Genomic DNA, 25,609 nt, shown 5'->3' with positions numbered 1-25,609 from the left:
AATGTAAGATATTATTATTAGAGAAATCTGAAAAGCTTTCCTGAATCTTGTAGAATAAGCCAAAATATGTGAAATTTATAAAATAAATAATTCTGCAAAAATGATCTAGAAAACACACATCTCAATATAGAAAACACATCTCAATATAAACTAGAATAACTGGGGAGGTGGTGGTGGATGGAAACCACAAGTCAAATTCCTTTCCTGCCTTCACTGGCTGTCCTTTGACAACCTTGACTTTGATTTTCACGTCACACGGTCACACATACACATATCTTTGTTCATCTCTGGTCCCCTGCAGTTACTCCTGTTCTCAGCTATTGAGCTTTCAAATAACTGATTCCTCCTGTTGCTTTTCTGAACTCCCTAAATGGCTCAAGCAATCAGCTCACCAGTTATCCATTCCTGACATGGGTTCAGCATCTGTGGCCTCTCCAACCTACCACCGCTTGGGTGGTGAAGCCCCATACACAGGAGTGAAGGGTACCAGGAGAAGGTCACAATGCCACCCAGAGGCAAATTTATTTGCAAAACCAACTCATAAGTGGCTGCCCTGCTTAAAATTCCATTGAATTTTGAGATTCTGGAGAGTCCTCTAGGTCTAATGAGTCCTCTAAGCTTCCCTGGGAGTTTATGGTAAACCCTGAAGTTTTCAATGCATTATGAGCATTCATAAACTTCTGCAGGTATTTGGAGGTATACAACCAGTGATGTTTCAAGACATCTTCCATTTCGTAGTACTTGGACTGCCTGGCATTCATTTTCCGGAAGCGCCTGAACAGTTTGTTGCCAGACTCATTTCCCTCACTTGCCCAGGCCCCAATGGAGCCATCCCTCTCAATAATTTCAGGGACGTGAGCCAGGGTTTTGTGAAAATAATTGGTGATTTTGCCCTCGTATCTATACTTGAACTTGGTGGAGAGGAGCTCAGCAAAACGCTGTGAATTGAAGCTATACTGGCAGAGGGATTCTGGGCACTCCTTAGCAGGGCATGATGATCGCCAGACGGGTTTCATCTTCAAATAAAGGTCCATTAGTTCCCTCAGAGCTTCGTGCCTCTCCTCGGAGGGAATTAATTCACAAACTGCTTCAACCGTCTCTTTGGTCATGAGCTTCCTGGCAAAGTTGCCATTCATCCTCATGATTGGTTTCAGATTCATCTTCTTCCGGAGGTGCTTGTCCAAGGCAGCCTGCCATCTTTTCCTCTCCTCTTTGGAGGCACTGGGGTTCTTATACACCTCCCCTATCTCCAGCTGGAAGATCTTGTAGAACTCAGCTGCGTTGCCGATGTCGCAGTGGAGTGCATCTATGGAAGGCACCGTCTCAATGAAGGGTTTGGCCGAGACCCCCTTCACCCGGTCCCGCAGCTCCTCCACCGTCTCATGGTATGGGTTGGAACGCCAGACCTCATAGCGCTCCAGATTATCAACGTGGCTTCTGGTGATGGAGTGGAAGACAAGATTTTGAGAGGCTTCCAGGCGGGTGGCATCACAAAGGGTACAAATGTAGACTGAGCCCGAAGCCTCGAGGCCTTCCACTTCCCGGACAAGTTTCTCATCATACCCGGTGCCCCTAAAGATGAACTTGAAAGTCCGGAGGATGCCTCCCATCTCAAGCATTAATTTGCTGCTCTTCATGGCCTCCCTCTCGGCAATGAGAGGGCTCAGGATGGCCGTCAGGGTCTCGTGGTCAGACTCATCTGCCAGCATGAGGCACAAGGGCTTGCAACACAGTTCAGAGTTAGGCTTGGCTTCCTCAAACACCTTCACATTCTGTGACTCGTGAGCGATGGTGATTTTCATGATCGTGAAGGAAAACCGAACTGCCTTTTCCGGAACTGCTGGCCCACTGCCGTGCTTCTCACCCACGTCTCCCATCCCATCACAAGACTCCTTCACCACTACGGTGAAGGGGCCATCCAGGTAGTCCTCAAGGTCTTGGTCTCTCATGCCCGCCAGGATGTCTTCTTCCATGTCCATCAGAGCAGACACCAAAGCTGAATCATAGCGGAAGCGCTTGGCGATGGTGTCCACCGGGTAATCGTCCACAGAGGAGGACAGTCCAGACAGTCCATCAATAATGCCCACGTCAGTGCTGGAAGACACGTTCTTCAGAGGTGGCTGCCACTCGAAGGGGTGGTGGCCCGGCAGAAGGACCTTCTCAGCACTCCGAAGGGCGTGCAAAGGCTGGAAAATCTGCCTGCCTGTGATGGCCTTCACAGTCCTGTACATCTTGTGGTACTGGCTGCAGCTGAGGAAGGTGTTGACACGGATGGCCAAGCAAACAGCCGGCTGAAGGCCGGAGCCCCGTCCCTGCATGATGGCCTCTAGCTCGTCGGCTTGTCTGTGCTCATTCCTTGCCCTCAGAGCCAGCAGGAACAAGGTCAGGCACACCGACTTCACATCTCCACCTTCTTCTTTGTCAGCGAAAGCCTTGACTTGCAGCTTGAGCTCCCTCAGACGGTGTTTCTGAGCCCTCCGGGTCAGGGACAGGAGATGCTGGCGGGGCCGGCCCCCTCTATTAATATGCACGTAAGTCTCTTTCGATTCCTTGTGGCTTGAGACATGGTGATTATATTTTTCCAAGCTGACCTCCTCATTACACTCTTTGGCTGGACATTTCACCATCAGGGAATTCAAGATGCTCAGAAAAGACTTCACTGGACTCTCCAGGTCAGTAGGGAAGCAGGGGTACCGGCAAGAAGGACAATAATTTCCCATGACTTTGAGGCATCTGAGAATGCAGATCCTGCAAAATACATGCTTACAGCTGGTCTCTACAGGGTCCGCCAGAATGTGTTCACAAATCTGGCAGGAGACAGATTTCACAAAGTACGCTGGGAAGTCCAGTGTCAGGAGCTGGGTACTGAGATGTATCTTACTGCAGTTGGCGATTTTCTTCTTCAGTTCCTTGCTGCTGATCCCGGTCTGAGCTGTCCTCTTGCGCCGACGGACTTCTCGAGCTCCGTCAATCACAGTTCTGAGTTTTTTGCTGAGCTGCGCGCTTGGCTGATGACCCTTCCTCTTGAGTCCCTGACGGGCAATGTGGCAGATGTCACAGGGTGTTGTGTGGGAGGACCACTCCATGGTTGCATTCCTTGGGGAGTAAGCCTCACACGGGGCACTGCTAAACCTCCTGTGCATGAAGCTCCAGCAGTTATGGCAGAACTCAGTGGGATGAATCGAGTCCACATCGGCCTTCACATCGATCCGGAAAACCTTGGCAATGAGGTCTGGCCAGGACGTGGCCCTCTTTTCCTTCTTTCGTAAAAGGACTTGGGTTTTACCATCCACAGGCCCATGGACTGGGTATCTCCTATTGTGCCCATCGGCTTTGAAAGGATTCCCGCAGATGCGGCAGAGATGTCGCAGGTTGGCTTGGTGCATGGCTTTGTCTCTTGCTTTCCTGTCATCATGGGATTTCTTCAGAAACTTTGGGTGGGACTTCAATGCCAGTTGAGTCAGAGCTGGTTTCTGACCACCAGGCGTGTCCAGGACTGCTGGAGATTGCTCTAGAGAGGGTTTCCCTTCGGAGGAATCTTGCTTTTCCGCTTGAGCATTTTCAGGTGCCTTTTCAAAGGATCTCACCCTGAATAGCTTAAATTTCCATTCTGAAAATTTAATATGTGGGTACTGGATTTCGTCTGGGGCGGAACTGAGTCCCAGGGTGGGTGGCAAAGAGACAGCCATGCTGGCTGAAGTACCTGGAAACAATAAAAACAAGTCAGATTAGGAAAAAATTTCAATATCCCACTGATGTACCTTGGAAGGAATACAAATGAGTACATTCAATTATTCACTTATTAAATCATCCAAAAAGATAATTATTAAACCTCCTATTTTAATATACTATTTTAGGTGCTGATCATATAGCGGAGAGAGAGTCATTCCCTGTTCTGACAGTGCTGATGGTCATTTATACCATGTATCTAATTACATGCAACACCATGGTTTATTTCACATATATATGTACAAACTTATTTTTTTAACTTATTATTTTTTATTGAGGTATAGTTGATGTACACTATTATATATGTACAATATTATTTCCCTTCCAGTGAAATCTTAAGGTCTTTGAGGACAGAATCCTTGAGTTATTTATCTCTGTCTCCCCAAGTTTCCTAGCACACATTATGTGCTCAATAGTTATTTGCTGAATAAATGCAAGGAAAAGCTGTCTACTAAACCAAAGAAAAGTCATATTTTCTGCATTGTATCAGTCTCATTGCATTAGCTGGACAATATATTTCCAGCTTTTTAAAGCTGTCTCCCGGGAGGTTGGTTGTTGATTTCTTCCAAATGGAACATAAAGGGATGATAAAGCTACAAATCCAAAGAAACTAATTACTCAGGACGTGAAAGGATGAAGTGAATTTTGAGCTTTATGAATGCACGCTAATAATAAGTATCATGGATAGTAATTATGCTTACAATTTTAATTAGCAAATGCTGCTGTAAATTATAAGGTTGTTTCTCCATTAGGAACAAAACCCACAGAACTCTCTAAACCTGCAACAAACCACAGTGTGCATGTGCAAAGATTCTGAAGAATTTTAAGATGAAAATTTCAAGTATTTTCAGATAGAATTACACAGGCCATCCTGAAAGTCATTACGGGGCACTGGTCATTAGCTCTATAGTTTGTAATAAGAAGAGGTGGGAATAATATTTTTCTTCTTTGAAAAACATTAGCAATTATACATTCCAGGAAACCCTAGCAATCTGGCTTGTGGTGTAGACATCATGGAGCAGCAGAAAAAAGTCTCAAAATGCCATTTGAGTGTCTCTAGACCCAATTAGCCCCATATTCTCAAAATTCTTCAGTACACATAACTGGGAAAACAGCAACTGTATTTTCAGACTATCATCTATATTTCTCATATTTGCCTGGGTTAATGCTCTTGACCTGCCAATTTTATCAAACAAGCATTCCCCCTCAATTAACTAACCAAACTGATGATATTTTTCTAGTCATGTGATCATGGAGACTAATCCTCAGATGAGCGCACTTTGCCCAGAGGTGGGATTTGGGGGTAGGGGTGGGAGAGGAAGCCACAAGAGTTGTCCTGACAGATGCTAACAAAGCTTCCTGTCAGATCGCCCCTTTAAACCACTGAATTTTGTTGTATCTTGCATGCATTATGCTTCAGAGGTTTATGTTTTTCATAAGAACTAAAAGCCAACTTCCAGTCTTTGTTGAAAAGGAAACCCTGTTACCTTGTTCTATATGCAGAACTGTGTGAGAACCAAACAGTTCCAAACCATTTCAAAGGTCTCATTAACATCAGAAGTATTCAATATTTCATCTGCAACCCAACCAACACCTCAGAGCTGTTTACAGTTCTATTATGTTCCTAAATTCTGTCCTGGGTCAGGGCCGAGGACTTTCCGTGTCCCCTGCCCTCTGCCCCATTGCTTTGAACTCATTCCCAAGTGTCTTTTTTATTTCTTTAGGCTTTCCCTTCCCTGTCTTTTTCTGCACTAGTTCTCTGGAATTCCAAGATAATATTTTGAGTTCTTCTTAAAAAAAAAATGCATGCATGACCCTCTTTAGAGCTACTCAAGTTAAATACTGAACTTTCACAATGAGTAAGTCAACCACAAGGCATGTTGGAAGGCTCCCTAGAACTCTCTCCCCTCCCTACCCACCCTCTCCTGACTGGCATTGGCCTGAAATGTTGGGTCAAAATCTGCCAAAATACATTTGTGTAACTACTCCCATGGAAAGAGTACCATCACCAAGCAGTTGTTAGCCATTGACATCCAAATCAAATTTATTTATTAGATTGTTTTTCTACTTAATTGCTAAAAGTTTATCCAAACTAGAAGTGAGAGGGAGTGGGCTTTTTCCCTTGCAGGGAATGAGAGGAGGGAGAAAAGGAAGCTGACGTACATTTGGTTTTTCTCTCTAATGTACGAAAATAGGAAAGGAACAAAAAACCGAGTTGAGGAAGACACTGTAGGTTCATAGAGAAGATGCAAAATATCTGAATTACTATAAATGAGTGCTGCAGGCAAAGGAAGCGTTTAAGGAGTGCCTTTTTTCTTTGTCCACACCACACCCGGGGATATTAGTTCCCCGACCAGGGATCGAATGTGGGCCCCCGGCGCGGAAGCTCAGAGTACTAACTAGTGGACTGCCAGGGAATTCCTTAAGGAGTGCTTCTTGAATGGATTTGTAAAATGAATCAGCAGAAGGAAAGGTGTGAGGTACTTGGAAAAAAATACCGTGCTGGTCCAGGCAAGAAAAGTAATCAGGAGCAAACAAATTCTGGGGTTGGAGGAAATGTATACTTGCTCAGGTACTTGCCAAGTACTGCCAGGAATTTCCTGAACTAGATCGGACTAAGCAGAAGACCAGTATTTCTCCAAGCATGACCTGTGGACCCCTAGTAGCAGGATCACTGAAATGCTTGTTAAAAAATATGATTTCTGGACTCCATCCCAGATGGAGAATCAGACTTGCTGGGACCTGATGATATTTTTTTTAAACACAAGCTCCCTAGTGATTCTGATACATGGCAATTTTGAGAATTGCCACTGTAGAGACCCTACACAGAGGTTACGTTCTTGAATGGGATTCCTGAACATGGGCTGTGACAGCGCACTTCTCTTTCTGAAGTGGTTCAAGCAAGAAGTTGCCTGGAGGAAGAACCAGAATCTTCAGGTCATTTTGTGGATGCCTGAGACATGAAAAGTCTTTTGATGCTTTCAGCTTTTTGATGCTGGTGTTTGGCAAATAGTAGACAATAGTATTTGTGGAGTGAATGAACGAATAAATGAGCGGGACAGTGACAATAAGGGGTAACTCTGGGCCACACAGTAGTCACTTGAACATTGTATACGGACCAAGTTGAAGATGTTAAGAGGAGAGATTGTGGACCAAGTACCAGTACGTTTGTGTGTGTAGGGTGTTATTCTTCTTATTTTTAGGGGAACATACACCAAGATGCTAATAGTGGTGATCTGTGAAAGCTATAGATGTTTTATATTTTTTGTCTTTATCTATGATTTTTACTTCCTCTGAAATAAACTTATATTACTTTTAGAAGATAGAACTTTTAATAAGGTCTAATAAGGTATCGTTTGTCTATCTGATTAGCAAAAATTAAAAATATTGATATTAATCAGCATTAATATAGGCATGGGGATTGCAGATATCTTCATACAGTCTTGGGAGAAGTGTAAATTGGTATAATATTTCTAGTGGAAATGTGGCAATGTCTTTAAATTTTTTAAATATATATTATCTTTTGTGCAATAAATTTGCTTTTAGAAATTATCCTATAGAAACATTCCCACAGGTTATTCCCATAGTGATATTTACATGGAGAGAGACAGAGAGAGAGAGAAAGAAAAAAATTAAAAACCTGTTTAAAAGATCTGTTTGTTACTTTGAAAAATAGAAAACAGCATAAATGATCACCAATAGGGCATTATTAAATAAACTCTGGTCCAGATATACAATGGAAAACAACACAGAAATTTTAAATTTCTATATGCATTGATACATATATGCAATTTCTGTATACGTCAAGATACAAAAAGATGCCCACATGACAAAGCAGAGAGCAGAAGAACAATAGCAAGTATAGTAAGACTTCATTTATGCATGTTTGTATATATCTGAAAATATAGAAAATCTGGAAGGATATGCACTAAAACCTTAACAATGTTAACTCTCTAGAAAATAGAATTGGCACTGGTAAGGAGATCTCTAATTTTCTATTTAATTCATTTTTATATCATTAGAATGTTTCACAACAAATACAGATTATTTTTTTAATTTTTGTGATATATTCACTTTAGGGAAAAAATGTTGTAAAGGCTAGATTTCTATGTACCCATAGTCCCTTTTCCATATTTCTTCCTAAATTTCCCCCCAGAAAAGTTTAAGATTTGGCCAAGACTCAAATCTGACCACCATTCTTAGCTTATCTTTCTTTTCTGGTAAACATGTTGAAAGGGGACTGAAATATGGACCTGCAGACAACATGAAGTTAGGACTATGAAAGAGTTATCTTGTCGGTCATGGATTTTTTTTGTTTTTGACACTCAGGAATCTTACAGATGCTTGATCTCCTCTCTTCTAACAAAAGGTCTCAGCAGTGGACCAGCCTCAGGCTCTACAAGGCGGGGTGGCTGTTGCTGGCTCAGCCCTGTTCCCATGGGCTCTGCCCTCTCAGCACTGCCATCACCTGCTATCACAGCTACAGGGCTCCTTTTCCCCACAGGGCGTGGATTCATGTTGACAAGCTGGTCTGGGGTGGCTTGGTTGGGGCAGAAGTGTCATTTTTATGAGTGCATCCTTAGTTATTTCCGGAGGTAGAACCACAGCAGCACCACCTGTAACTCCCAACCCAACCCTACACACACAGACCCTACACACACACACCCTACACACTCAGACCCTACATACACACACCCTACACACACACACCCTACACACTCAGACCCTACACACACACACCCTACATACACACAGACCCTACACACTCAGACCCTACACGCACAGACTGTACACACTCAGACCCTACACACACACACCCTACACACACACATCCTACACACACACACCCTACACACTCAGACCCTACACACACACACCCTACACACACAAACGTACTGGTACTTGGTCCACAATCTCTCCTCTTAACATCTTCAACTTGGTCCGTATACAGTGTTCAAGTGACTACTGTGTGGCCCAGAGTTACCCCTTATTGTCACTGTCCCGCTCATTTATTCGTTCATTCACTCCACAAATACTATTGTCTACTATTTGCCAAACACCAGCATCAAAAAGCTGAAAGCATCAAAAGACTTTTTATGTCTCAGGCATCCACAAAATGACCTGAAGATTCTGGTTCTTCCTCCAGGCAACTTCTTGCTTGAACCACTTCAGAAAGAGAAGTGCGCTGTCACAGCCCATGTTCAGGAATCCCATTCAAGAACGTAACCTCTGTGTAGGGTCTCTACAGTGGCAATTCTCAAAATTGCCATGTATCAGAATCACTAGGGAGTTGTGTTTAAAAAAAATATCATCAGGTCCCAGCAAGTCTGATTCTCCATCTGGGATGGAGTCCAGAAATCATATTTTTTAACAAGCATTTCAGTGATCCTGCTACTAGGGGCCCACAGGTCATGCTTGGAGAAATACTGGTCTTCTGCTTAGTCCGATCTAGTTCAGGAAATTCCTGGCAGTACTTGGCAAGTACCTGAGCAAGTATACATTTCCTCCAACCCCAGAATTTGTTTGCTCCTGATTATTTTTCTTGCCTGGACCAGCACGGTATTTTTTTCCAAGTACCTCACACCTTTCCTTCTGCTGATTCATTTTACAAATCCATTCAAGAAGCACTCCTTAGGGAATTCCCTGGCAGTCCACTAGTTAGTACTTCGATCCCTGGTCGGGGAACTAATATCCCCGGGTGTGGTGTGGACAAAGAAAAAAGGCACTCCTTAAACGCTTCCTTTGCCTGCAGCACTCATTTACAGTAATTCAGATATTTTGCATCTTCTCTATGAACATACAGTGTCTCCTCAACTTGGTTTTTTGTTCCTTTCCTATTTTCGTACATTAGAGAGAAAAACCAAATGTACGCCAGCTTCCCTTTCTCCCTCCTCTCATTCCCTGCAAGGGAAAAAGCCCAAGTACTTCTAAGTAGAAACATAAAAATGTAATAAATATTGTGACTCAAGGCGTGAAAAATATGAGTGTTACCTTGCTCAGCAGGCTGCCTGGACACAGTGTTGGGATGTCTGCAATTTGGTTGATATTACTTGATATCAAAGAGAAGGCAGAGGGTGTCCTCCTGTCTTTCAGAGCAGACTGCTGCAATATTTATCAGCCTCCACTGTCCTTCCCAGTCTCCCCAACCACACGGGGCTAACCACAAATGATGGCAGCCAATCACAGGCCAGGAGCCCCCAGCTCCAGCTGGCACCTGGCTCCTCAGGAAGCTTAGCTGGGGGACCTGAGTGTAGAACCACACATGGGCGTGTGCTGGAACACTGCCAAAGCTGCCAGTTCACTACCCAAGACTGTTTGGTTGGAAATGATCTTGTCAACATAATTTGGGGCTTCTGCCAGTGTTCTATAGCTCTGCGCCTCAGTTTCCTCATCTGTAAGATGGAAATACGAACTGTATATACCTCAAAGAGTCAATGAGGTTATACAGTGAGAGTTATTATAAGAAAATACTTGGAACAGTGTCTGCCTTTAGTAGGTACTCATCAAATGCTAACTATATGATCATTTTTATCGTAATTTTGAAATGACCTACCTGGTCAGTTCTCAGTCAGGGAAGTTTGTGCTCCTTGTAACAACATTACGTTTACATTACTAGAGTTTTGAAGTCACAGACCAGGATTTAAATCTTGCCTCAGGTCTTGGATTTATTACTTAAACTTTATGAGGTTCCGTGTCCTCATCTACAACCCAGGATTGACAATATTAGCCCCTAGTTATCCAGAGCAATAGGCCAAGCTTCCAAGTGCTTTACATATCACTTATTTTTCACAACACTTCTACGCATTTGATATTATTTTCTCCAAAGAAAAGCAACAGAAGTTTAGAGAAATGGAGAAACTTACCCACAGATACACTTCACTAAATAATGAAGTGGGTTTCAAAGTGCATGTCCTTAACCACTTCACTATTCTGTAAAAGGAGAATACGGAAAGCCATTGGTACCAATAGTGTGAGGATGACTCAAAAATGAGTCATCAGTCTACCTAGGACAGTCTCTGTTTCAAATCCCCTTTATAATTCTTAGACCAGCTTTATCTCCCAAGTGAGGGTGGCCTTGCTCTCATTTCATCTTCAGCAAAACTGTCAAAGAAGCAGGTGCAAGGATTTCTCCGTGCTGTGCCACCCTCTTTAGATACTTCTTGTATATCCCCACTATTTTTTACCCAGGCCTGTCCAATCACACAACAGTCCTGGGGGACACAGCTTTCTGCTCACTAAGATAAAGAGTGAGCAGAAGCCACTGCAATAATATGTGAGAGATGGCCTGTGGCTTTCAGGAGCTTCTGTTTGTTTATACCCAAGGTTCATATGACATCATGAGGCTGGGCAGGTGGGAGCTGAGAAGTTCCTGAAGATGGAGTCCATGTTCAAATCAACAGGAAGTAGGGTCTCTGGGATGTGGCTTTATGGGTCTTCATGTCCTCTTTGTACAAGGGGTCAAGTGGAGAGGAGTCACAGCATGGCTGATGTGGAAGAAGATTCCCTTCCCATCCATCCTCCCACACTGCAAAACCCTGCATCTCCACTGGACTCCCAGAAAGAAGAAGGGCCAGAGGTTCTTGCTTCACCTTGAAGGAAACAGGAAAACAGTAACAGCTCACAGAATTGGAACAAAGCATCAAGTCCCAGCTTCAGAGGATCAGGCTCCAGATCCATAGACCCACTTAGAAGTTAAGTGACACTAGAGTGACCAACTGTCCCACTTTGTTTGGAACTTTCCTGGGTTCAGCCCTGAAAGTCCAAGGCAAACAGGGTCAGGGGGTCATCTTCAACCCCAAGCCAGAGTTGGAAAATTTCTCCATCTCAAACATTCATAAATGGAGTCCTTTTCAATTTTTCTTAGGAAAGTTGGATGTTTAAAGAGACTCATTGAAGAATACACACCAGGCCATAGGGGTCAGGGGCATAAGTGTCAGACCAGATTAAACAAGAGCTTTATCTTTTTTGTATCATATTTACCAAAAATTTCTGTACTGTTTAATTTTTTATCAGTCATATGTCCCTTTTAAAATAGAAAAAAAGATACACAATAAATTATTAATAATTAATTTTAAATGAAGCAAAATAAAATATTGGGTGCATATGAAGAAACTCTTCTATTTTTTTATATTTGAAAATCTGGATTTTTATACACCCAGATTCTTCAAGAGCAGGATTTCCCATGTTTTCTTGTCCTTCCCCATTACACCTGGGGACCTCTTTCTCCCATCCATGTTGAAATCATGTCGCTGTCCCCTGTGCCCTGCTGAGAGATGACACCTCCATTGGATTGCCAGGAAAACATGCCGAGCCCCTTTTCCTGGTCACTAAAATTCCACCCACTGTTCTCGTTTCAAATCTTTTCCATGTGACAGACCCCACCTAGAGCAAACCCTGACTTCCATCATGAAACAGCAAAGTCAAAGCTGCCAAGATTTCCACGTTGTTCCAAGCAAATTAAAAATAAAATATGGCCGACAGATCTTGGCTAAATTTAGCAGTAGGAAAAGGGCAAACTAGAGTTTGGATGATTTGATGCCAGGTCCCAGTGTTGAGTAGAGCCCTCCCGGCTGAGTGACTAGCTGTGGTTAATCCTAGGAGTGCGGACAGTGTCTGCACTGGCCCTGCTCCCTCTGGGCACATGCACTCTGCTGTCCCTCCCTTAACCTGTCTCTCCACCCAAGCCCCAAACCTGTAGGCAGGTTGCCTACACTTATTCCCCTGGGCTCCCTGCAGGCCCTTTTAAAAGACCTTTTCAAATTCAATTTCCTCCCAGACAGCCTGGAACTCCAGTTGCTGATATCAATCAAAATCTACTCCTGCAGCTGTGGTCTGAGAGTGTGAACCCTGCATTTTGTGCTCTTATCATAATCCAGCAGATGCTGTTTACTGACACTGTGATTACGTATATAAGCATGTATCTACATATTTCCAGCTCACAAAACTCTGGTCTTCTAACATCGCCAAATCGAATGCCAGAGCTAGAAGGGAATTTAGAGATTACCTGACCCAATGGATGTATCTTAGAGGTGAGAAACAGTACCTGAAGGGCAAAGTGTCCTGTTCAATGTCACAGGAGGGAATTAGTAGCAAAAACAGCATCACAAGCTGGTCTCTGGAGTCCCAAGACAATATTCTTCCCACTACAGTGAAAAGGGAGCATCCCTCCCCGCCCACCCCGATGCCTTCTTGCTTCTCTTAGCCTGGAAAGGAACTCGACTTGGCATCAAAGCAGAACCTTAACAGGTCATTGCTAGATTAGAGCCTTCAGTGATAATGCAAACTTGCCACAGCGCTGGTGGTAGAAAGTGAGCATCCCCACACGCTCGTTTCTCCCCCACTTCTCCAGTCTTAAAATTACTTTCTAATTAACTCAATGTGGATTATCCCTGTTAGTAAATTTTCTAATGTGTTATTAATTGCTGTCAACGTCAGCTGCAGCTTTTTCGCCACAAATTCAGGAGTGACTTGGCGGGCTTTCTCCCGTTAGCTAAGCTGTTTTCTAAACAACTAGTGCCATCATGTGGGCAAAAAAAGGCTATATCATTGAGTTATCAGGAAAAGTCTCAAGTCCATGAACTAGTTCAGTAGTCAATAAGTTTGGCTCTCTTCTCTCCTCCATTTATCCTAACCTCTATCTTCCCTACCCATCCCCTCCACCATCACCTGCCTCTGTAGGAATCTCCCATAATTCCTATTGACTATGAAACAACATCAAAAGCTGAGACGGTCAAAGTAACTTGCTCAGGACCCCAGACCTAGTTAACTCTAGTCTTCCACTAAAATCAAGGGTCTAACATGGAACTCACTATTTTGCTACTGCTAACTGGTCCCAGAAAATATGTAATAAATGCCTTCTCTCCATTCCTCAAACAAGTGAAGATGTAAGGAACATGTCTTCATGAGGGAGTCTGAGGAATGAGAAGTGATGCCCAGTGTTTCGGACTCTACTAGACATCCTTTCTAAACTGGAGACATCTCTTCCATTTTCATACTCCAAATATAGAAAGCCATTTCTTTCCTCCTCATCTCATTCAGCTGTATAAGGTCTAAGAATGAGTTCAAACATCAATGTAGAATGAATTTGATCTAAATGTCTCAGGGTTAGAATTCAAGTTTGAGAAATGGGCTTTCTCAAGCCTAGAGTAAACATAATGGCCTGAAACGACTAATTGCAGGACAGCAAGAGATATCTTTACAAAAAGCCAAACTGGGCAACTATCCCAAGCTCTACAGTTCGGGGGCTCCAAAAATTTCATAATTGTTTTTGGAGAGTGAGAAAGGAATACTTTTAAACAAAGGGGATTTAACTATAATTTAATTTGACTTGTGTTTCTATCTATAGTTACTATGTGGCTTAATTTTCTATCTAATGAGAACAATTGCTAAGTTTTTAATAAATTTTAATTAAAAACTATATTCCTTTTCAACGTATGAATAGTGGTTCTGGAAAGGCATAGGTAGAATCAGCTTCTAATTATATTTGTTCAAAAACCTGCCATTGAATTGTCGATAACATGTTTATAAAAAAAAACTTTAAAAATTACTATGTGATTTAAATGCATATCTTGTTATAAGTTTTTCCTGGGACATTGCTCCCTCCCAAAAAGAGTACCATTTTCAAATGTGGATAAAAGCGCCCTTTACCACTATCATTACAGAAAGAAGTCTGTATTTTATTTCCACATCTGAAGACAGTATTACTAATAGTAATACTTTATTTCATTATATAAGTTTCTATTTAAAAAAGTCTGGATTCTACTCTTTCTTGTCTACATGTCAGTTCTAAAAAGTAACTTTGGGGAATTCCCTGACAGTCCAGTGTGTAAGGCTCTGCACTTCCACTGCCTTGGGCCCGGATTCGATCCCTCGTCAGGGAACTAAGATCCCACAAGCTGCACAACGCAGCCAAAAAAATAAAAAAATAAAATTAAAAAAATAATAAATTTTTCAAATAATAAAGATAAAAAGTAACTTTGCTTTGTGACATATAAGGGGAGACCAGTGAATTCAGCTTTAACTGAGATTGGTTGTTCTTTGTACTTCTTTCAAAGAAGAATTTACCTTCATTCTCCTCAAGCCCCCTTAACATTTCCAGGATCTCCAATGCCCCCTTCAATCCCCCAAAATCACCAGCCATAACAAAAATCCATGATTATCTCTAATATGTACATATTACATATGTTATACTAGAAAAAAAAAAGGTTCTTAGTAACATGATATCAGAATAGTCCTCAGACCTCCTCAGGGCCTTTGTGGCTTCTCTGTTCCTCATGGACCACAGACCATTATGTAGAGACTTGCATAAAATTCCAGGAATCAACTCCAGGTTCCGGGGCCTTTTGGACACCTGGATACATAGCTCCCTTTCTCCAACAAAGCTATTTCTCCTGGTAGTAATCAATAATAACATAGTATAATGTTGAAGTAACTTGTGGTTTATGCCTATTGATCTAAAGGTAGGCTGAATTATGCTCTCCTCAATTCATATGCTGAAATCCTAACCCCCAGTACCTCAAAATGTGACTATATTTCAAGATAGAGCCTTGAAAGGAGTGATTAAGTTAAAATAAGGTCATTAGAGTGATCCCTAATCCAATCTGACTGATCTGTCCTTACAAGAAGAAATTGGGACACACTGAGGCATGTACAAGCACAGAGGAAAGACCATGTGAGGGCACAGTGAGAAGGTGGCTGTCTACAAGCCAAGGAGAGAGGCCTCGGAAGAAACCGACCTGAAGACCCCTTGATATCTGACTTCTAGCCTCCAGACCTGTGAGAAAATAAATTTCTATTGTTTAAGCCACCCAGTCTGTGGTATTTTGTTTCGGCAGCCAGAGAAGACTAAGAAATTAGAGATCAGTCTCTCATCTTGTACACTCCTTTCACTCATCCACTCAAGGAGGAAGAGTTTCTTTGGATGGTCAAGTCTGAGGACTCTCACTGGACCTCAGTCTTAATGAGCAAATATGGCTATCATGGCCACTATTATCCGTATAATGTTGGGCTCTGGTGTGGAGTACCCCAGGCTTTGGAGTGACATAAACCTGGGTTTAAATTCTAGCATCACCTCTTGCAAGCTGTGTGACCTTGGGTATATTTCTTAACCTCTCTGACTCCACTTCCTCATTTAAAAATGGGAATAGTAATATGTACCTGGTAATGTTCTTGGGAGAATTAAATGAGTTAATGCATGTAAGCTGCTTAGCACATTGCCAAGCACAACGTTGCCTCAAGAACCCCCAACCCTGCCGCTCAAAACCACCCTCCCCACAACCTTTTTCATCAAAGGTAAATCCCCATTTCAAGGCAAACTCTTAAAGTCATCCTTCATTTCTTTCTTTCTCTAAATCCTCACATCCAACCAGTCACCAAATTCTCATCTTATTCATTTCACTTCTCTGATCAAAATCCTCCTGTTGTTCCCCATCCTGGGTTAAAGTAAAAGCCAAGGACCTCACAAGGACTAACAAGGAGCATTTCTTCTTCTACCCACTTCACTACAGACACACTGGCCTCTGTGCTGGTCCTCAAAAAGTCCATATATGCTGCCACTTGCTATTCTCTCTGCCTGAAATATTAGATTAGACACTGCCATGTTAGGGCTCTCCAGAGAAACAGAACCTGTAGGAGCTATCTCTATCCTAGCTATCTAGGAGAGAAGTTTATTATGAGGAATTGGTTCACATGATCGTGGAAACTGAGAAGTCCCATCATGCGCCATCTGTAAGCTAGAGACCCAGGAAAGCCAGTGGTGTAAGAGCCAGTCTGAGGGCAGGAGAAAACTGACGTCCTACCTCAAACAGTGAGAGAGAGAGAAGGGGACGGGAAGGGAGAGAAAGCGCTCAAATTCTCCCTTTCTCCACATTTCTGTTCTATTCAGGCCCTTAACAGATTGGATGGTGCATGCCCACCCATACTGAGGAGGGCAAGTTGCTTTACTCAGTCTACTGATTCAAATGTTTTACTCATCCAGCAACATCCTCACAGACACACCTAAAAATAACGTTTAGTCAGATATCTGGGCACCTGTGATCCAGTCAAGTTGTCACATAAAATTAACCATCACAGCTGCCTTTGACTTCTAGGAACTTGCAGTCTAATGTGGAATTAAGATAGACCTGGAGTAGTAGGTAGGGTAGATAGAGATAATGAGATAGAGAATCAAGAGTCAAGGGATACGAGATGTGCTTTCTGTTCTGTCACTATGGACTGTGTGACTTTGAACCATTCATGTAACCACTCGAGTGAGGATTTTCTCAGTTTAGTTTCTGTAAAAATGGGTAACACCTACTTTCCAGCATCCCTGGGGGATCAAATAATTAAATGAAAATGCCTGGCCCAAGAGTCAGACACTTGGTAAGTACTTAATAAATATTAAGTGCTAGAAGGAGGGGAGGTGAGAATAGAACTACATCCCAGTTAAGTTTTGGGATCTGAGAGCACAGAGTAACTTCCTGGGTTGAGCCTGGGAAAATGAGCAAACTCCCACAGTTTCACTGCTGCATGATTGCATGAGGTCACACAGCAGAGCTGATAACACCGTGTGGGGCGCTGGGGATCAGAGGTCAGAGACAAGCCACGGGTTCTCTGTTGCTGGAACAGTGGAAGGGACACAGACAGGTCAAGAGAGGACTTCACCACCACAAGGAGGAGAAGGCTGAGCTAGAGTCAGGTGACTGGTGATGAAAAAGAGTTACGTCTGCAGATTCTTGGATGTGATCGAGACCAAACCTGACAACCTGAACAGATGTCAGCCAGGTCCCTACACTCCATCTCCAGCTATGATGTCAGACGTGTAGTAGCCACCAAGGAAGAAGGAGAGAGAAAACAAGAGAGAAAATCACAAGGACTGGCTAGTTTCATCTCAAATGACAGGGAAAACTAGGCATTGTTTAGATTAATTTTCCTGTCTTTGGATTGAATGGAGACTCCTAGTGGTAAGGCTGCTGGCTTCTGAAAATAAAGACATTCACTTATGTGCAACCGAACTGTGTAACTGCTCTGCACGTGATTGTATATAAAGTTTCCATTTTTTCATATTTTTCTACATTGAAGGTAAATAAAATTTATAATAATAATTATTTGATTGATCAATTAAAAGGGAAAAATCAAAAATATAATTTAAGGCCCCAAGTTCAACTATTGACACCAAGCTCTATTGCCTTCACACAGCACCGCCAGCTCTTATGCCCCTTTGATATGACTGAAAGTACCAGGTTTCTCATGCCTCTTAATGCCATGAAGACCACACTCCCAAATACTAACACGCTTTCTCCTAGCAAAGAGACCAGTGGAAGGGTGGCTGGCCAGAGACCCTCCCTGTGTGTCAGGCATTGCCATCGTGAAGGTCCAATGCCAAGCTCTGGTTACTTCTGGAGCAGCCTCTTTTTCCTCTTGGGCATACTGGTCATAACAGGTGCCACTTGTCAATTATCTCGACTCTCCCAACTCAGCCTCTCAGTGAAACATTACAAAAGAGGCCTCAGTTTCTTCATTTGTAGAAGCAAAAGGGAGGGGATGGGATGCCAGTATTTTTACAATTTCACTCTGTACCACATTCACGATTTTTGCCTTACCCAAATACCACCTGCACTATTATTTGTTTAATATTTGTCTTTAAAGGAAGTTACCTTGTTTACTTAAATCAATTTACTTAGAGAAGGATTTTATACGTTATCAAAGGTTTGTAGCAGAAATACCATGTAGGAAGGAAAATGCTCTCTCTGTTAGAAAGAAAGGTGAGTGAGTGTCAAGGTCTACTGGCATCAAATAGACACTTTTTCCTTCCCAAATTAAAAAGGATTGAAAGAAAATTGGAAAAGCAATTCAGCGTTAACCTGCACCCAATGTTAATATGTCTCCACCTGAAATCATCCTGTGTGCTACCTAAACTCATTTCATGCACCGCAATGAGACTTTGTTAAACGTCAGAGGATGTGGTGTCTGAGAATCCTCCCAGCTCTAAGAAGCTGAGACTTGTGTCTGTTACAAACAATTGCATACCTGTCGCTGAGCAGCTGACTGACTGCGGAAAGTCAATTTGGGAACATGCCCAATGGGTGGCAGGATTGAGACAGTGCTGTAGATGGAGACCTTTCTTAATATAGCTCCCCTTGTTTACAGCTCTCAGCCTGCCCGGTACGCAGCTCTTCCTCTGCATCTGCTGTTTGTCTACATCTGCCTCGAGGTCCCCGAGGAAAACAACAGACCAGCACATCACTTCATGTGGAAACCAGACTGGGGGCTCCAAAATACACACATTTGTTGGAAGAAGCCCCCAGTTCCTTCACTCCTCATGGAATCTGCCTTCACCATTTAAACATAGGAAACTGAAAGGATCAAGAAGATCCCTGTGCCCTGGATCCGATTCGAGGTTTTAAACCAATCAACCAAATCTTCAGCATTTTTAAGCGTAAGTATTGTGTTAGACAGAGATTAAAAAACTTAATAACCTGCTGCTTGCGAGCTAGCTTATTTGGGCAGATGAGATTAAAGCTGTTGCTATCAATGAATGGAACAGATAGGGCATAACTGCTAAATTACTTGCTAGAGACCATGAGAAATATAAAGTTTCAGAGGAGATTGAGGGAAGGCCAAGGGGGCCCTTCTTCCCAATGCCCAATGAAAGTGCCCACAAAATCATCCAGCATTTCAGCAGTACCAGATATAAGTGATAAAAATTAGACATGTGCCAAGATCCCCAGAAGGAGTCTCTACAGATGAGCAGAATGATGATAGGGTCTGTATTCGTTTTCTAGGGCTGCCATAACAAAATACAGACTGGGTGACTTAACCAGTAGAAATTTATTTCGGACAGTTCTGGAGGCTGGAAGCCCAAGATCAAGGTGTTATCAGCATTGGTTTCTCCCAGAACCTCTCTCTTTGGCTTGCAGGCCACTTTCTTGCTGTGTCCCCACATGATCTTTCCCCTGTGCTTACAAATCCCTGCTGTCTCTTCTACTTCTTAAAAGGACACCAGTCCAATTGAATTAGGGTCCATTCACATGATCCCATTTAACCTTAATTACCCCTTTAAAGGCCCTATCTCCAAATATAGCCACATTGGCAGTTAGGGCTTCAACGTGTGAATTTGGGGGGCGGATATAATTCAGTCCATAACAGGGTTCCAATGCACTCTTCAATTTTTGCAGAGAAAATAGTCTGGAAAGAAAATAGGCAAGAAAGGGGGAGGGAGGGGAAGAGGAGAAAAGGGAGGAAAGGGAAAGCTCATTGAAGATTGACCTGAAGCCCCCTTCTTGACAGCCTCAGGGATACCTTCCAACTTGGAGATGGGAAGGGAGGCTGCCCTGATGAACAGGGTTGCCCAAAGCAGAAAGGCAAAGATCAGGATAGAGAATCAGCTTAGAGAAGCAGCTGTTCCAAGTATCTAGAAGCCAACTCCAAAGGCAAGAATAAAAATCCATTTCAGGCAAGCAGCAATGCACTAGCCATGAAATCAGGCAGAGGGGACAGGTTAAGGAGCCCCTCATAAAGCCTCTCCCTAAAACCCCTTTTGCCTAACCACAGCTTTAGAGGCATATAAAAGTTTTCTCAGTTCAATGATGGTGTATTTGTTTTACCATACTAAAACTATGTTACGAAACTAAAAGGAGCCTGCAGAACATACAATAAGCCAGGAACCTATCCCTATTTGTCTTCTTATCCTGTCAAATAAGAACCCTTTAATCAAGTAAGAACAATTTTACTGAGACTCTTTGCATTTGCATTCAAGAGCTTTAAGTTTGGAAAGGAAGCTACCATTGTTTTTTCTTACAGGGAGACCTCATTTGTATTGCACGTCACTTTATTGCGCTTCACAGATGCTGCAGTTTTTTACAAATCGAAGGTTTTGACAACCTTCCATTGAGCAAGTCTATCAGTGCCATTTTTCCAACAGCATTTGCTCACTTCGTGTCCCTGTCACAATTTGGTAGTTCTCACAATATTTCAAACTTTTTCATATTCGTTATGGAGATCTGTGATCAGTGATCTTTGATGTTACTACTGTAATTGTTTTGGGGCTCCATGAACCATGCCCAAATGAGATAGTGAACTTAATTGATACATGCTGTGTGTACGATGACTGCTCCATCAACCAGCTGTTCTCCCACCTCTCTCCCTCTCCTTGGGCCTCCTTGTTCCCTGAGACAATTGTCAAAATTAGGCCAATCAATAACCTTGCAATGGCTTCTAAGTGTTCAAGTGAAAGGAAGGGTTGCATGTCTCTTACTGTAAATCAAAAACTAGAAATGATTAAGCTTAGTGAGGAAGGCATGTCAAAGCTGAGATAGGTCTAAAGCTAAGCCTTTTACATGAAACTGTTGGCCAAGTTGTGAATGCAAAGGAAAACTTCCTGAAGGAAATTAAAAGTGATACTCCAGTGAACATGCAAAGCAAAATAGCCTTATTGCTGATATGGAGAAAGTTTGAGTGGTCTGGATAGAAGATCAAACCAGCCACAACTTTCCTTTAAACCAAAGCCTAATCCACAGCAAGGCCCTAACTCTCTTCAATTCTCTGAAGGCTGAGAGAGGTGAGGAAGCTGCAGAAGGAAGGTTTGAAGCTAGCAGAGGTTGGTTGATGAGGTTTAAGAAAAGAAGTCATCTCCATAACGTAAAAGCGCAAGGTGAAGCAGTAATTGCTGATGTAGAAGCTGCAGCAAATTATCCAGAAGATCTAGCTAAGGTAAATAATTAAGGTGGCTACACTAAACAACAGAGTTTCAGGGTAGACAAAACAGCCTTATATTGGAAGAAGATGCCATCTAAGACTTTCATAGCTAGAGAGGAAAAGTCAATGCTTGGCACCAAAGCTTCAAAGGATGGGCTTTTTCTGAAACAGAAGACAAAAGGGAAAATATTTATTTACCTATGTTCCTATAAGGAATTGCCTCTGTTGAACAAGCAGTGTCCTTGATGAGAAGAAACCAAGATAAGAAGCATGTGTAATGAAACTAACACCCAAGGAGAAGACATACAATGAATACATTGGATGCCATAAGAGACAAATTTGCAACTTACTGATATAGAAAACAAACTGGAGAAAAACTCTGAGATCACATAGGAAGTGAATGCAGAGATGAAAATAATGAGGAAAAGGTGAGGGATAGATATTATAGAATAAGTGAAATAGTGAAATGAAACACACAGAATGGTGGGTGTTCCCCCAAAGATAATTGAATCCAGTCAAATCACATGGAATAAAAGCATTACTCAAGATAGCATTGAATTTTCCAGCACTAAACAAAGCTTTAGCTCTAGGAGAGCTCATCACCATACTCTGAAGAAGATAATGAACAGAGAGATCTCTTCCAAAGTGTAGGCTATTAAAATGTCAACACTTAAAGAATAATAAAGATCATGAAAATATCCATTCATGGAAAAAAATTACCTTTGAAAAGGAAAAGTTAAGAAATATGATCAATATAAAATGACCTTCATTATGTCAGTTATGCTTTTTCCTTGGTTTCTACTGTGGTTAGGATAACTCTTGCTGCCCTGCATTGGTTTATTTTTGTTTTTAATTTACCATAGATGATGATGATGAAGATAGATAGATAAATAGACAAACAGACTGACTCCATCCTTTTATCTATCTATGCTTTTCTTTTTAACTTATTTTTTTAATGTGCTATAAAATATATTACACATACAGGAGAGTGCATAAAAACATTCATGTGTAAATCTCTTCCCCTTGAATTCAGATAGAACCTGTGACTTGATGTAAGCAAGGGAATATGGCAAAGGTGATAATTATGTCTTTGACTATGCTACATCATATAAGACCCTGTCTTAGTAGCCCAGAGAGAGAAAATTTTCTTCCTCACTGCTTGGAAGAAGCAAGCTTCCACATTGCAAGGGGGCCTATGGAGAATGTCGCCAGACAGGGAAAGGCCGGCAGCCTCTCTTAACTGAGAGCAGGCCATCAGGCAATAGCCAGCAAGAAAACAGAGATTTCAATCCTATAACCTCAAGGATCTGAATTCTGCCAACAGCCTGAGCTTGAAGCAGATTTTTCCCCAGTCAAGTTTCTGATAATATTGCAGCCCAGTGAAACTCTGGGTATAGCTAAGCCTTGCCTGAATTCCTAACATACAGAAACAATGAGATAATGCAATAGCCAAGGGGTGAAAGCAACCGTTGTTTCCATCAAAGAATGAATGGGTAAACAAAATGTGATATATACATACAATGGAATATTATTATGCAGCCTTAAAAAAGAAGGACTTTTTTTTTTTTTTTTTCTGCAGTACGCCGGCCTCTCACTGTTGTGGCCTCTCCCGTCGCGGAGCACAGGCTCCGGACGTGCAGGCTCTTAATCCATGTTTTGTTGGATTTTTACCTAGGTTTTTCAGTTTTTTGAGCTATTGTAAATGATATTATATTTTAAATTCCAGTGTGCACAGGCTCACTGCTAGCATAATGAAATACAACATTTTTTAATGGTTATCTTATATCCTGAGATCTCCTGACTCATTTTTTTTAATTCTAGGAAGTGTGTGTGTGTGTATCCTGTAAGATTTTCTGCATAGATAATCATATCGTCTGCAAGTAGGGACAGTTTTATTTTTTTGTGTGTGATTTGTATGCCTTCTACTTCCTTTTCTTGCCTTGTTGCATTGGCTACAACTTCCAGAACTATGTAATATAAGAGCAGTGCCATTGGCTATCCTTGCCTTGTTCCCAGTCTTAGGGGAAAGCATTTAGTCTTTCACCATTAAGTATGTTAGATGTAGGTTCTTGTAAACACTCTATCAAGTTGAAAAAGTCCAAAGTGCTGATGAAAGAAATCATAGAAGATGTAAATAGATACATACTATGTTCATTAATTGAAAGATTCAACATAATAAAGATGTCAGTTCTCCCACAAATTGAAACATAGGTTTAACACAATTCCTATCAAAATCCCAGTAAAATATTTTGCAGATAGGCAATATTATTCTAAAATTTATATGGAAAAGCAAGGGAACTAGAATAGCTAAAGCAATTTTTAAAATGAAATCAAAAGTAAGAGGAACTCATCTATTTGATTTCATGACAATATATAACTACAATAATCAAGATTCTGTGGTATTATTGGAGAGATAGACATACAGATCAATGGGATAGAATAAAGGAACCCAAAATAGACCCACACAAATATACCCAACTCATTTATTTTACAAAGGTGCAAAAACAATTCAATGGAGGAAAGATAGCCGTTTTTTTTTTTTTGCGGTACGCGGGCCTCTCACTGTCGTGGCCTCTCCCGTTGCGGAGCACAGGCTTCGGACGCGCAGGCTCAGCGGCCATGGCTCACGGGCCCAGCCGCTCCGCGGCATGTGGGATCTTCCCGAACCAGGGCACGAACCCGTGTCCTCTGCATCGGCAAGCAGACTCTCAACCACTGCACCACCAGGGAAGCCCCAGAAAGATAGCCTTTTAATCAAGTGATGGTGGAGTAATTGGACACCCAAAGGCAAGGAAAGAAAGTAGCAAGAAATGGAAGGGGAGGAGGGAGGAAAGAAGGAAGGAAGGAAGGAAGGAAGGAAGGAAAGAAGGAAGGAAAGAAAGAAACCTAATCTCACACCTTATACAAAAACTAATTCAAATGGATCACAGTAAAAAGACTAAGAATATAATTAGAAAATAGGCAAAAGACATGAAGAGACATTTTGCCAAAGAGAACGTACAGGTGGCAATAACCACATGGAAAGGTGCTGCACATCATCAGCCGTTAAGGGAGTGAAAATTACAACCACAGTAATACATCACTACACATCTATCAGAAAGGCTAATGCAAGAAACCTGAATCACACATACATTGTTGGTGAGAATGTGTAATGACAGAGCCACTCTGGAAAACTAGTTGGCAGTTTCTTAAAAAGCTAAAATACAAATACCATATGACTCAGTGATTGTACTCCTGGACATAAATTAAAATTTATGTTCACACAAAAAACCTTATAGGAATGTTTATAATCAATTCCAATGCAAAAGTTTCCATACTATGTGATTCCATTCATGTGACATTCTTGAAATGGTAAAATTATAGAAATGGAGAACAGATTAGTGGTTCCCAGTGTATAAGGAGGGTACAAGGAGGAGGGAACTAGGCTATAAAAGGGCAACATGGGGGATCCTCGTGGTGATGGAAATATTCAGTATCTTGACTGGATCAATATCAAGATATTGTGATATTGTGCTATAGTTGTACAAGATGTTACCATTGGTGGAAATTGGGTAAAGGGTAAATGAGATTTCTCTGTATTATATCTTACAATTGCATATGAATCTACAATCATCTCAAAATTAAAGTTTATTTTTTTAAAGATTATATAATGACAAGCAAATGCAATTGCAAACTTGGGCTGGACCCTGGATGGAAAATCAAACCAAAGTAACAGCTCTAAAAGATTATTGGGGTAGAACTGAGGAGATTTAAATATGGTTGTATGTTAGATAATATTTATTGTACAAGTTAAATTTCTGAGTGTGATAATAGCGTTGTGGTTATATAGGAACCTATATAATTGTCCTTGTTCTTAGAACACTGAATTATTTAGGGACAATATGATAATATGCAACTAGTTCTCAAGTAATTCATAAGTAAGTTTTTTTTTAAACTCTCAAATAATTAAGGGAGGGGGGAGAATGAGGGAAAAAGAGATTGAGCAAGCCAGCCAGCCCACATGGAACATTCCTGTAAGATAAGCAAATAGGCAAGAGTGATGATGAGGGAAACAGCTTCCATAATCAGTAGTTATGAACTCTGTCCCATACTAAGAATCTTTAATGTCCTATTTGCCTAGACAGACACTATCTCCTTTTCTAGTCCTTTAGATAAATGCTGTAAACTTTTTATGAATCTTAAACATTTTACTGATCAGCTACTGTGA

At 41.7% G+C, this 25,609-nt stretch overlaps 1 protein-coding gene across 1 annotated transcript; it reads right to left on the bottom strand.

Annotated features, from left to right (window-relative positions):
- Nucleotides 1-557: 557 nt before the first annotated feature.
- Nucleotides 558-3,689, bottom strand: RAG1 (recombination activating 1). Its single transcript, XM_029209720.1, has one exon. The coding sequence runs from the start codon at nt 3,687-3,689 to the stop codon at nt 558-560; it is 3,132 nt and encodes a 1,043-aa protein (XP_029065553.1).
- Nucleotides 3,690-25,609: the final 21,920 nt, after the last annotated feature.

The sequence above is a fragment of the Monodon monoceros genome, unplaced genomic scaffold (assembly GCF_005190385.1).
Source record: "Monodon monoceros isolate NGI ecotype Baffin Bay Population unplaced genomic scaffold, NGI_Narwhal_1 Super_Scaffold_7, whole genome shotgun sequence".
NCBI classification, from domain to species: Eukaryota; Metazoa; Chordata; class Mammalia; order Artiodactyla; family Monodontidae; genus Monodon; species Monodon monoceros.
The sequence above is the reverse complement of the archived record's forward strand: the minus strand, read 5'-3'. Positions and strand labels throughout refer to the sequence as shown.